Source organism: Mangifera indica, chromosome 16 (genome assembly GCF_011075055.1).
Source record: "Mangifera indica cultivar Alphonso chromosome 16, CATAS_Mindica_2.1, whole genome shotgun sequence".
Classification (NCBI taxonomy): Eukaryota; Viridiplantae; Streptophyta; class Magnoliopsida; order Sapindales; family Anacardiaceae; genus Mangifera; species Mangifera indica.
Genome location: NC_058152.1, coordinates 3,086,879 through 3,099,341, shown reverse-complemented (window position 1 = coordinate 3,099,341; position 12,463 = coordinate 3,086,879). Strand labels below are relative to the sequence as shown.

At 35.5% G+C, this 12,463-nt stretch overlaps 2 protein-coding genes across 4 annotated transcripts; one reads left to right on the top strand and one right to left on the bottom strand.

Annotated features, from left to right (window-relative positions):
* The first annotated feature begins 1,524 nt into the window (after window positions 1-1,524).
* On the top strand, window positions 1,525-2,872 carry LOC123199139 (transcription factor MYB44-like). Of its 2 annotated transcripts, none has more exons than XM_044614006.1 (2): window positions 1,525-1,611; window positions 1,647-2,872. In XM_044614006.1, the coding sequence occupies exon 2, from the start codon at window positions 1,673-1,675 to the stop codon at window positions 2,603-2,605; it is 933 nt and encodes a 310-aa protein (XP_044469941.1). In that variant the 5' UTR covers window positions 1,525-1,611; window positions 1,647-1,672; the 3' UTR covers window positions 2,606-2,872. The 2 variants fall into 2 exon arrangements, with proteins under 2 accessions (XP_044469941.1, XP_044469940.1); XM_044614005.1 differs by having other exon boundaries at window positions 1,527-1,585; window positions 1,621-2,872.
* LOC123199138 (probable cadmium/zinc-transporting ATPase HMA1, chloroplastic) lies at window positions 2,804-12,313 on the bottom strand. 2 transcript variants are annotated; one of them, XM_044614003.1, is made up of 13 exons: window positions 11,778-12,312; window positions 10,717-10,867; window positions 10,458-10,642; window positions 9,972-10,118; window positions 9,545-9,740; window positions 8,512-8,624; window positions 7,874-8,115; window positions 6,842-6,947; window positions 5,607-5,771; window positions 5,010-5,226; window positions 4,340-4,527; window positions 4,171-4,257; window positions 2,804-3,140 (listed from the first exon to the last, which is right to left on the bottom strand). In XM_044614003.1, exons 1-13 carry the CDS (start codon window positions 12,219-12,221, stop codon window positions 2,958-2,960), a joined length of 2,424 nt encoding a protein of 807 aa, XP_044469938.1. In that variant the 5' UTR covers window positions 12,222-12,312; the 3' UTR covers window positions 2,804-2,957. The 2 variants fall into 2 exon arrangements, with proteins under 2 accessions (XP_044469938.1, XP_044469939.1); XM_044614004.1 differs by lacking the exon at window positions 9,972-10,118 and having other exon boundaries at window positions 11,778-12,313.
* Between the last annotated feature and the right edge of the window lie 150 nt (window positions 12,314-12,463).

Genomic DNA, 12,463 nt, shown 5'->3' with positions numbered 1-12,463 from the left:
ACATAAAACTCACCTATTTATCCAACCAAAGCTGAGGTGAAATAAAGTACAATTGTAAAATTTTTTGATAATTTTGACAATGAAAAAGTTGATAGATATTTGATCAATCGACCAATTCATCAAACTAATATTAAGTATCAAAATTTTTTATTTTAAAAATAATTATTTTAATTAATATCCTATAAAAATATATGCGAATAAGTTTAAATTTTCATTAAAAATAGTTCCTTCTAATTATAATAAAGATAAGATAGTTTGCTTTAAACAACCTAATATAAAATTAATTATACAAATAACAATTTAAATATTATCGGACGTTGAATGTTAATAGTGATTTAAATTTTAAAAATAAAACAAATTATTGCACTACGAGAGGAGGAAGGTCCGTGGTTATGGGAGCGTGTGTACGAAGGATAAGGTTTTACCGGTTCCGTACAGGTAAACGTTATGGAGAAAACGTTTATAGCAGTTGCGGATAGGGATGTTTGACTGGCACGCGTCAGTGGACAGGCCGTTAAGGTGGTGGCAGTGTACAGGCTGGACCGGGCAGCACAGCAGTAATGATTCGCCCTCTAATTCGGCGACCAGTGTTGTCGTTTTGTTCCACCTCAGCAGCTCATGCGGCCGTACCTGTTATCAAAAATGCTCAAAAAGAGAAATAAAAATCTGACACGAAATGCTATACAGCCTGGCTTGCCATCTCGGTCAAACTCTGACCAAAATCTTACCCAACCGTCACCATCTTTATCCTCAGATATTTAATTTTTGTTGTTTTTATTTTTGTTTTTATTTTTTAATCATAAATTTTACGGCTCTTAGAGTTTGGTTTGTCTATGTAACTTCCAGAATAGTGCAGAGCCAAATTTCTCACGCTCTCCTACGAGTTCTTAATGCGCGTGTTATTGCTATTTTCCATTTTTTTATTTGACAATGAGGGCCAAGCAAACTAGACCGTCAGATGGAGTCAGATCATCACATTAAATAAGGATCAATTATTTTAAATAATATAAATTTTATATCGAATAATTGATCTTATGATTATTAAATTAAATAAATTAAAATTAAAATTTTAATATATCATTAAAAAAACTTAATCTCATAATTTTTTATGTGTAAAACCCCTAATTTTATCACTATTTTCCATTTTGATTTTGTAATTTTGACGCTGCTCTGAATTTAATTTAAAGCTTAAAGATTGAATTCATGGTCTTCCGCTCCATGCAATAAAATCTTTAAATATTAGAAAAAGAAAGAGAGAGGGAGAGAGAGTGTGTGGGATAGACGCTCCATAAAAGAGTAGGCAAAATAACTAAAACAGATAAAGCAGAGAGATTTTAAGAGAGCGACTCATGTAAATCAGTGCAACTAAAATTTGACGCGTGTCAATTCCAGCTGTATCCCAAACCCAAAAACGTACAACCGATTACCTCAAATAGGCGGTGCCCATAACGTTTTCACAATAGAAACTGTCACCGCTTCTCCCGGTTACTCTTTTTCCTCTCTTACATATATATATTTCCAACTCCATTCCCCCACAACTCCAGTGGTCTCACTCCAAACCATCGGTCTCGATCTCTATTTAAATCTGTTCCTTCTTTCTTCTCTTTATATGTTAAACAACTGTTCCTTCTTTCTTCTCTTTATATGTTAAACAACTGAAACCACTAATACGATGGCGTTTAATAGAAAAGAAGTGGATCGGATCAAGGGCCCGTGGAGCCCAGAGGAGGACGAGGCGTTACAACAGCTTGTGCAAAAGCATGGCCCAAGAAACTGGTCGTTGATAAGCAAGTCAATTCCGGGGCGATCCGGCAAGTCTTGCCGTCTCCGGTGGTGCAATCAGCTCTCTCCGCAAGTTGAGCACCGCTCCTTCACACCTGAAGAAGACGAGACTATATTACGCGCTCATGCTCGCTTCGGCAACAAGTGGGCGACAATCGCCCGGCTTCTCAACGGCCGTACAGACAACGCGATAAAAAACCACTGGAACTCGACCTTGAAACGGAAGTGTTCAGGTTCGATGGCAGAGGATGGTAATTTTATCAACTGTAATGGGTACGACGGGGATTTAGGTCATAATAATCAAAATCAGCCGTTGAAAAGATCTGTAAGTGCAGGATCAGGTGTGCCGCTGACCACGGGGCTTTACGTGAACCCGAGTAGTCCATCTGGATCTGACGTAAGCGATTCCAGCGTACACGTATTTTCGTCGAATCACAACATATTTAAACCCGTTGCGAGAGCCGGCGGTGTTAATGTGGATGTGAATGTAATCCCCGAAACGACATCGTCGAGCAACGATCCGCCAACTTCACTGAGTCTATCACTTCCAGGCGCCGATTCAAGCGAAGATACGAACCAGAAGGCAGCGGAGTCAAGTAAGGCTATAAATACTAAGAGTTTGTTCCCTGAGAGTGGAGCGAAAGGCGGTGGCTTTCTAGGGTTTAGTCAAGAGTTCATGGGAGTGATGCAGGAGATGATAAGGCAGGAGGTGAGGAATTACATGGCTTCCCTTGAACAACAGAGAGGTGGAGTTTGTTATCAGAGTAGTGGCGGTGGCGGCGGCGACGGTGTCTTTAGAAATGTCGCGCTGCAGAGGATCTGAGAGAGAAAACTGGGATTTGTGTTTTCTCTTTTTTTTTTTTTTTTAGGATAATAATTTTGGTTAATGTACAGAGAGGTAGAGGTGGGCAATGGATGATAACTGAGTTAGGGGCTTTAGATTGACGGGAAAAATGGTGAAGACTATATCAATCTTCAGCCTTGTTCATTAGATGTTAGGGACCAAAACAAGCAACAAAAATGGAAAAAAAAATTATATTATATATAAGAAGTTCAAAAAAAAAAAAAATCCTTCCAAATGTTAAACCAATGGAAAGTCTTCTTAATTACATTTCTGTTATTCACAAACATTCAAGTCCCTAAAAGAGAGGTTCACAAGAATATCAATTCTTCCGTCATAAAGGTGCAGCTTGAATGGTGTTTGAGGTGGTGTTAAGTTTCCTCAGGAGGAAACGCCTAGATTTCTTCAATTCATTAAGCAAATTGCATATATCCTGTCTCCAGGACCATGAGGGGTCCTTGAGAGCTCTTATGGAATTGAGGCAGACAAGAAGAGTCCCACCTTCATGTAAAAGAACCTGCATGTATATCAAAAAGTTGGCAGTCAGGAAACCATTAGCTTCGGTTACAACAAAATTCGAATGGAACAACAATGGCATGCTGTAATCTATGAATATGGAGGTGAGATGTTCAAATTTCGACATTCGCATTGGTTGTGTTGCATATATATACTAAATGCAAATGTTAAATAGAAAAAAAGCTCACAAAGATGCAATTGTTTACCAGTGCAAATTAGTCAAAACTAATCAATAATCTCTTTCCAGAAAATTTTGACTCGTTTCAGAAGCAAGGATCTGCCCATTAAGAGCCTTGGTGTATTTGTCTAAATGAAAATCAAAAGTAAAATAGCATGTCGTTTATTTCTTAAAAATTAGGCAAAAGCCAATACAAATGTATGCAACAAGTTCTGTACAGCAGATCTTGACTAATTTAAATCCTGTCTACCTCAATTATATCTTTCCAGAAATATTTGACTAGTTTCATCAGAAGCAAGGATTTGTCACAGAAAGATTTGGTGTTTTTGTCTAAATGAAAATAAAAAAGTAAACTAGCATGATTTTTATTTCCACAAAATTAGCCATTGCCATTAAAAATGACGCAACAAGTTCTTTTCAGCAGATAATTAAGTTTAATTCTGAGTGTCTATGTAACATCCGTAGTTCAATAGTTTCGACTGTTATCAAGATATTGTCCACTTTAAGCACAACTTATTATAGATTTGTTTTCATCTTTATAATCTAAAACATCTCTTGACAGTTTAAGAAACTTACAAATTGTTTAACCAGTCACATTTTAATATTCTAAAATAATGTGGGATACACATACATATCTAATATCACTTTTGTGTTTTGCCAATCTAAAATTCGCTTAAGGGTATCACAATCTAACTCAATTATCTCTTTCCAGAAATTTTGACTAGTTTGGTGTTTTGTCTTAAGGAAAATCAGAAGTAAAATAGCATGTTTTTATTTCTATAAAATTAGCCAAAAGCCATTACTAATGCGCGCCACAAGCTCTGTAAAGCAGATAATTAAACTTAAATCATACCGTCAACCACAGGGGCAGAAAGCCCAAAACAGATGGAAGAGAGGCTAAAACTATACAAGATAAAGCGAGGGCAACACTCTGCTTGACCTGCAAGTACAAAGTACTCAAAGAATAAATATCATAAATAGCTGAAATGACTAATGATGATAGGAAGGACACTAGAAAGTACCACCGAATTTGTTTGCCGAGACTTTGCAATACAGAATGGAATGCCAGAGATATTATCCCGCAGCAGCACGACATCTGCAACAGCTATAGCTGTTGCACTTGCACGTTGAGCAAGCACAATTCCAACAGTTGCGGCAGCAAGTGCTGGTGCATCATTAATGCCTTCACCAACCATGATCAAACCTCCGCCTGTTAAAATAATTGAAAAATACAACAATCTGTTCAGCAAACCATGAGTTCCAGAACATAACATTATGAAACCTGCCCCTACACTCCACAAATTACAAATAACAATTGAAAAATGGTATTACGTGTACGAGGTCAAAACAAGAGAACGCAGTTTTCTAAAAATAAATGGGACAAAGAATAGGCAATTGAAGGCACAACAAATATACAAGTAATCAATTATATGAGTGTGCACATGTACATATATGGTTTTTCATGAACAAGTAGGGTGCTCTTTTCCAGTGTTTCTGATGGTTTGAAATATAACTAAAAAAAATAATATGATTTTGCATAATGAATATTCATTAACGAACTTTTAGGGCAAAAGTGTTACTAGGTAATCTTGTACAGAAATTTTCAAGTAAATCACATGCTATGAGTTAACATAAATAAGCCAAAACATTTGTTTTTTGAAAAAAAAATCTGCTGTTATAAGTGGAGCTCACCCATATCCCTGGAGATACTCTTGACATGATTGAGCTTATCCTCAGGCTTCAGGCTACAGTAAACTTCATTGATGCCAACAGAATTTGCAACTCTCCATGCACTGGATGCGTGGTCACCAGTTAACATCATGATGCGTAATCTTGCTTGATCTTTTAACTCCCCTATAACATCTGAAAGTCCTGGGCGAGGCTTATCCTCAAAGTGAATCAACGTTACCTACACATACAGATGGCAAACAAAATTTTTATTCTGGATTAAAAGTGATTCACAAAATAGATTACCATTGACCCATAGAATGAGAAATGAGGTGTTTATAAGGAAAAGTAAACAAAGAATCTAGGGGGCAATATAGTTGTATAAAATAGCAAATCATAAAGCTTAAAAAATACTTCAATTTTTCTTTTAAATAAGGCTAGAAAATTCTCAACGGTATTAGCCAATGATAGCCCTTGTAAAGCATAAATCTAGTGAAAGCCAACAAAACACCACAAATATGCAGGAAGCTACATTGTCTCCATGGTCTTTCTTGATTTGACTTTCAGATTTGCAGTTCAAAATTAAGTCAACAGATAGATTATCATAACCATAAACCACACCTTTTTATTAACAGAGAGAGCAGCATGGACAAAATTGCTTCCATAAGAAGAACCATCAACAGCTTCCTTGATCTTTCTTGATTCTGCTTCAGATTTACAGAGAGAAGTGATAAACTCTACAGAACCAAGAGATGCTTTTGACATTTTATGCCCTCCAGTTCCTGACTACAAGTACAAAAAATCGTAAAATCATATTATTGTCCAACCAAGACAACTTAACAATAATTTCATAAAAATGCATGGTTGTCATACACTTTCTTGAGAAGTTAATTGACAATGAATGTGGCAACTCAATAACAAACAGTTAAATTTTAGAAAGTTTTTTCTTTGCAAGATTTGTTTCTCAAAGCAGATGCAAAGGGCTGTCAGGACACAGTGTCTCAGTCAAAAGTAGAACTTTTATTTCTAGATTTAATATTTATATTTTGGTTACTAATTGGTTTCTTATGCCTACAAAGAAAGATTATAGATGATGATTCATAACAAAGATTGGTTTCATGAAATCTAATTTTTCTTTTATTTTTGTCTCTTTTCATCTTTGATTTATCTAATTTCCTCTCTATATTTTTTATTTTTTATTATCTGTTATTCTTCTGCTACTCTGTCAAAGCGTTATTATAATATATTAAACAAGATAATAATTACAACACCCATCCCCTATGTAAGGCAATAATCTAATATCATTAATTCGTTTACAAGCAGAAGTCTTAACATATTGTCCAAGATAACAATTTGCCCATACCATATGTTAGAAACAAAGTTCAAAATGTCATGATATCACACTTCCAGAGGATTCAAAATGACTAGGATCTTGTAAATAGGTAACAACTGTGCTAAAATAGACCTGAGCACAAAATAATTAGGAAAAAAATTATCATATTAAGAAGGGGCACAGAAGATAAAATTATTTACTAAAATAGGATCTTCCATAAGTTATTAACCATAAATAATATTGCCTCCAAACCAGTTCAAGAAAGGAGAATATTACATGAAAACGTGAGTTTCAGTTTTCCTAGATGAATAATAGAAATAAATTCTCCTTGTGTCTTTTTAAGTCCAAATTTAGCCAATGAAGAAAAACAGCATGATCCGTGGGACAATAAAATTATACTAATAGAAAAGTTTCAAATAAGTTGTCAAGCATTGTTATGCAATATGTTAATAGGATATTCTTTGCAAATCAAGAAAAATAGATAAGGTACCATCAGAATATATGATGAGATTAGAAAAAGTACCTCAATGCCATTAACAGTTGCTGTAAGACCTTTACCAGGAAAGTACTCGAAACTTTCAATGGAAACAGAAGGAAGGTCTTTTCCTATACTATGTTCTACCACAGCTCTGGATGAAATAAATAAATAATTGATCAATAAATTCACATGAAAGATGAGCCTGGAAACATAAAATTATGATTGAAAGGAAGATAGGTGTTCTTATTCAACATGGATAAAAACTCAGTAAGTTCTGCAGTAATATGGAAAACACAAGATTACAAAGATTTGATCCACACAACTCGATCTATCTCTACCACAAAATATCAGCAAGTACGCATTGGTCACTCATAAAGGATGAAAATCAACTAAAAGTTTATGTCATAGACAATCAATTCACATTAAATTGATATCAATCAGTTTCTTGTTATCAAATATACATAAAGTTTAAAATCCATACTAAAATATGAAAAATAGACATGTGAAGAGGATTCATATAGACAAATCACAATCTTCAGTAATTCAACTGCAAAGAGGGTCAAATTATGAAAACAAGGATGAGTTAATGCAATATAGATGATAAGGAACTTCAGCACAATAAATGAAAAATTGGCGAAATGTATGGCAAGAAGTTCACCAGCACGTTAACACTTCTGTGTTAAATGGGTGTAAGAAGAGCAATAACCATTGCGTAATGCTGCAGTTCTAGCATTAGTAATCTGATTTGTAATAATCACCACCTTTACAAGCCATTTCTGAGTAAAAATATTGCAACAATATACATAATAAGGGACAAGGATAGTTGAGCAAGGTCTTAGGAGACATGCCCACAAGAGAAAGGAATTGGTATGACAGATTGTACACACAATCAGTACATATTGTCCCACAGTTTCACAAGTAGCATTGAATGGAAGATCATGTAAAGCTAAATACTTTTGGCCAGGTCATCATGCAGTGCAAAAAGTAAATATTACAGTGACTTACCATTCAAACCGTATCACAGGAATAATACAGAGATAAAACTAAATATAGGAAAACATCTGTTTGACAAACTACCTTCCAATAGGGTGAGTAGTGCCCTTTTCCATAGCAGCTGCTACAGCTAGAGCTTCAGTTTCACAACTGGGAATGCAACAGGAAGAGAAATCTGTCTTCTCTTTCCTGTCAAAGTGCCCATAAATTGGTTCAATTGCTTTGAAGATAAGTCCCCCAGTTGTAAGTGTCCCAGTTTTATCAAATGCAATTGTGTGGCAAGAAGCTAGAGCATCTAGTACTTGTCCACCTTTAAGCAAAATCCCCTGTGAAAAAAGACCACAGAAGAAATAAAAATTATGCCAAAACCTATTCAGATAATCCGGAATATTTCACTTCCACGTTTATTTTTGTCCCACTGTTAACTATTGATTAATTCTCTCTGTAATATTTTCCAATTTTCATGCTGTAACCATCTTATAAGTCAACCATATTTTATATAGTAAACCTGAAAGATCTGTAAATTAGTTTCTTCTTTTTATTTTGATTGATGCTAATGAAACACATGAAAAGGAGGAATAACTGATTGAATAAAGGATAACCTACAACTTTCCTAATACTTGACATTGGAAGAAATGTGTTTAGCAAAAGACATTATAAGCAAATAAGATGACCACACCATCACATAAGTACTTAAATTGCTGTAGTTAGTTGATTGCTACCTTTCTAGCACAGGAGCTAATAGCAGTAGCATATGCCAATGGAGCTACAGCCAAGGCACATGGTGATGCTGCCACCATAAGGCCCAATGCTCTATATATTGATCCTCTGCATGCTACACAATTAACCAAGCATCAAATAAGATTGAAGAACATCTGAAAATCACACATGGGTAGCAACATCATAAAGAAATTGATGAGGGAGACGCTGTGAGATATTATGCTAAAGCATCAAACGGTAAGAGAGACACATTGTTGGAATATATAAGTCCTACATTGGGAAGAAAAATAAATATGAAAGGGTAATATAATGGGCATCCAAGTTAGATAGGCATAAGTCATTTTAACAATTGGAACCCAAAACATGTTAAAACCCATAGTTACTAAAGATGTTGATCTACAATCCAACTTTAAAGGACCTAAGATTTCTAATATGGTATTAGAGCCTTTTGATCCAAGACTTTATTTGAGAATGGTGGGCTGAGCTGAAAAAAAGCTAGATCATTCGGTTGAAACCCAGGTGGACCCATGAGTTAACCAAGAAATACTAAACCCTCTTTTAGATTGAACCAAGAAGAATCAAACTTAAGTTTAGATGGGTCACCCCATGTATAGCAAGTGTCAAATGGTAGTCCATTCACAATTGAAGAAGAGGTTAAAACCTAGGTGGACCCATGAGTTAGCCAAGAAAAGTCAGACCCAAGTTTGGATGGGTCCCAAGTGTCAATTGGTAGTCTGGTTACACATGAGGGGGGGTGTTGGAATATGTAAGTCCCCCATTCATAGGAAAAACAAAAATAAAATGGTATAAAAAGTAATGGGTATCCAAGTTAGATAGGCTTAAGTCATTTTAACAATTGAAACCCAAAACATGTTAAAGCTTATTGACACTCCAAGTTTAAAGGGCCCAAGATTTCTAACACAAATTAGTACAAAAGCTCATTGAAATTTGACTAGTAACATCTCCATGAAATTTTAACTAGATAGGAAATATGAAACCTAAGCACATGAATAGAAAGGTCTTTCTCCAAATTACCTGGTGTACCAATTAATGGCCACTTAAAAAGAAATGGTCCTATCAATGCAATAGCAACTGATAAAATAACCACCACCTTGCTGTATTGTTCACCAAATTCATCTAGCCACCTTTGAAGCTTTGGCTTATTCAATTGTGCTTCTTCAGTCAACTGCACAATTCTATTAAGTGTGGAATATTTCCAGGTCTTTGTTGCCTGATGCAAATTTGGATGGCAACTTGTATTATTAAGACAAAAGAAATTGTATAATCATGTGGCACTGAGAAAAAAAAAAGCAAAAGAAAAAATAATACACATTTTGAAAGCTTTTTGGCTATTTATTCTGTCAGAAATTTCAGAGGAGGTTTGAAGATCAAGAACAGAAAATTTCAATTTTTCAATATCTCCTGCTGCAAAGTTCAAATGCCTGCAAACTGAAGATCGTACCTTCACAATCATTCTACCATCCAGATTCGTTGCACCACCAGGAATCCTGTCCCCAACCTTAGCCTCTAAGGGTTTGACTTCCCCAGTCAAGTGTTCAATTGTAATTGTTGCACTACCTTGGAAAACTTCACAATCTACAGGCACAGCCTAAACAAAATTCCACACCCACTAAGAAACTTCTATATTCTAGCATGACATTCAAAAATTTAAACTAAGTTAGAATATTGTTTTCAAATTTGTATCAAATAATTAAAACTTTCAATAAAAAGAACTCGGAAAAGAGTTGGAAAAGGTGGTTACTACATAAGCAAGAAAGAAATATCACCAAGATAAAAGCCGAAATCAGTTGACTGAACAAATTTCAAGATGCAATGAACAAACATAAATACCTAATTTCATATATAAGCGCCAAATTAATAACATGAACTGATATTGAAGAAGTGCTGCCATAACAGAGGAAAAAGTGATACATATGTTTTCACAGACCTCACCAGCTCCAACCAAAATATATGAGCCAACTTCCACATCATGCACAGGAATACTTCTATAGGCCAAATCAGATATATCTGGTACATTTTCATCATTAACATTGAGCACAAGAGCAGAATCTGGATAATTTTCCTTCAACTCTTTAACGTCCACCATTGAGCGGCTGGTGAAAATCTCTTCAGCTACACAAACAGAATACATGATACTTAACTTTTCACATGAACTGTTTGCCAATCCTCAAGTTTGAAGTGCTTACCAATGTGAGCAAGATTGAACATTGCAAGAAGTAGTCCTCCTTCCAAGGAGCTTCCCATAAATATTGATGCAAAGGCTGCAAGAGCCATCAGTACGTGGATGTTTACTTTTCCACCAGCAATAACAGTAATAGCATCAAGTGAGGCTGAGACCTGACATGCATCAAGAATAGAACTATATGAAACAAAGAAAATACTCAAACTTGTACTCTAGACCTTTTTAAAGAAATCAGGTCCTCAAGAAAATATCACAACATGTCAGCGATCCTACAAATTTATATAGAGAAAAGATTCTTAAAATATAAGGATTTAACCAAAAAAAAAAGATTCTTAAAATATGGAAGGAAAAACATTCTAAACATTCAGGTGCATACAGAGAACCTTTTTGATAAACCAAAAAAATGAAATCTTAATAGAATTTTAAGTAACCATTTGGCTCAAAAGCTCAAGATAGTGGGTCCATAGACAATTCACTATAAGTTAATATCACAACAACATGATTTGAACAAAAAACCACATGTTAAACTTGGATATGGTAAAAGTTAAAGTGCCTGCCTACTTGACCCAAGCTAATGAGGACTCAGCAACAGTGTTTAAGCTTCAACAAAAATAAATCAATTACATAAACCACCTTTCCAGAGTACCAGATTATTATGGTCAAGAGAGAGATACATACCAAAAAAAAAAGAACATCAAAATAGTAAGCGATAGTTCACAAAAACTTGGTTGATGTAATCAAATTTCTCATCATTCACCCATATTCAACCGACAAACTAACAATTTCTTCTGACCACGCTAAGCATGACATGTAATTCCCATAAACAAGGAAGCACATAATCATTTCCCAGAAGAAAGAAGCTTATATGCTAAAACACACGTTATAAAACAATAACATAGTGAGGCTCGTCTGATAAACTTGTACAAGTAAAAATGAACAAGTAGAAAACATGTAATTCATATTCAAACTACAACAGGCTGACATAAAATCTCAATCAAAGCCCCAAATTATCAGTTGAAATGCCGAAATTAAGAAAAAAGGAAATAATTAAAAGGAAATGCTTACCCCAACTAGAGGAAAAGCAAGGAAGATAAAAGCATTCTGTACAGGCTTAACCGCAGGCTTGGGCAACAAACAAGGACAAGCTGCGGCAGCTAAAAACAAAGCAGTGGCAGAGCAACAAAGGTGCAAATGCTCTCTCAAGAAATTCGCTAAATCCAACCACCTTGTGGCTTTAGCAAATTTAATCACCGCTTTCTGTGGCCCGCTCAGCTCCGCGCAATTATCATCATGGTGGTGGTCGTGGTCGTGGTGGTGATCATGATGATGCAGCTGGTGTTGGCGGTGATTGTGAGCCTCAGCAAAGCAAGTAAGAGGACGGTGTCTGAGTGAAAAAGAAAGGGGAAAGGGCTTGAATCTGAGTGAGTTGAGTCGCTTGAATCGTGTAGAGTGAGTGAGAGAGGGAAACGTGGTGAGGCGGAAGGTAGAGTGGAGGACTGTAGTTTCCATTGTTGAGTTAGTTGGAGATCATTCTGTTCTCTCTCTCTCTCTCGCTTTTTGAGTCTATTTAATTTTGCTATGTCGTTATAAGATCTACACTGTGACCTCATTTTCGTGCCTCCTACTTCCCTGGTAATATTTTCTTTTTCAGTGTCAACAATTTTCAATTTCTTAATTGCAAATTATTTCAACCGCCGCATTTTATGGATGAATGTAAAAATTTAAATTCTTTTGATAATATTTTATTAGCC

Coding starts and splice junctions, on each gene's coding strand:
- LOC123199139 (XM_044614006.1), top strand. CDS start 1,673: ATGGCGTTTAATAGAAAAGAAGTGGATCGGATCAAGGGCCCGTGGAGC.
- LOC123199138 (XM_044614003.1), bottom strand. CDS start 12,221: ATGGAAACTACAGTCCTCCACTCTACCTTCCGCCTCACCACGTTTCCC. Junction 10,643..10,716: donor GTTCAATCTTGCTCACATTG/GTAAGCACTTCA, acceptor CTGTTTGTGTAG/CTGAAGAGATTTTCACCAGC. Junction 6,948..7,873: donor ACTACTCACCCTATTGGAAG/GTAGTTTGTCAA, acceptor TATTTCATCCAG/AGCTGTGGTAGAACATAGTA.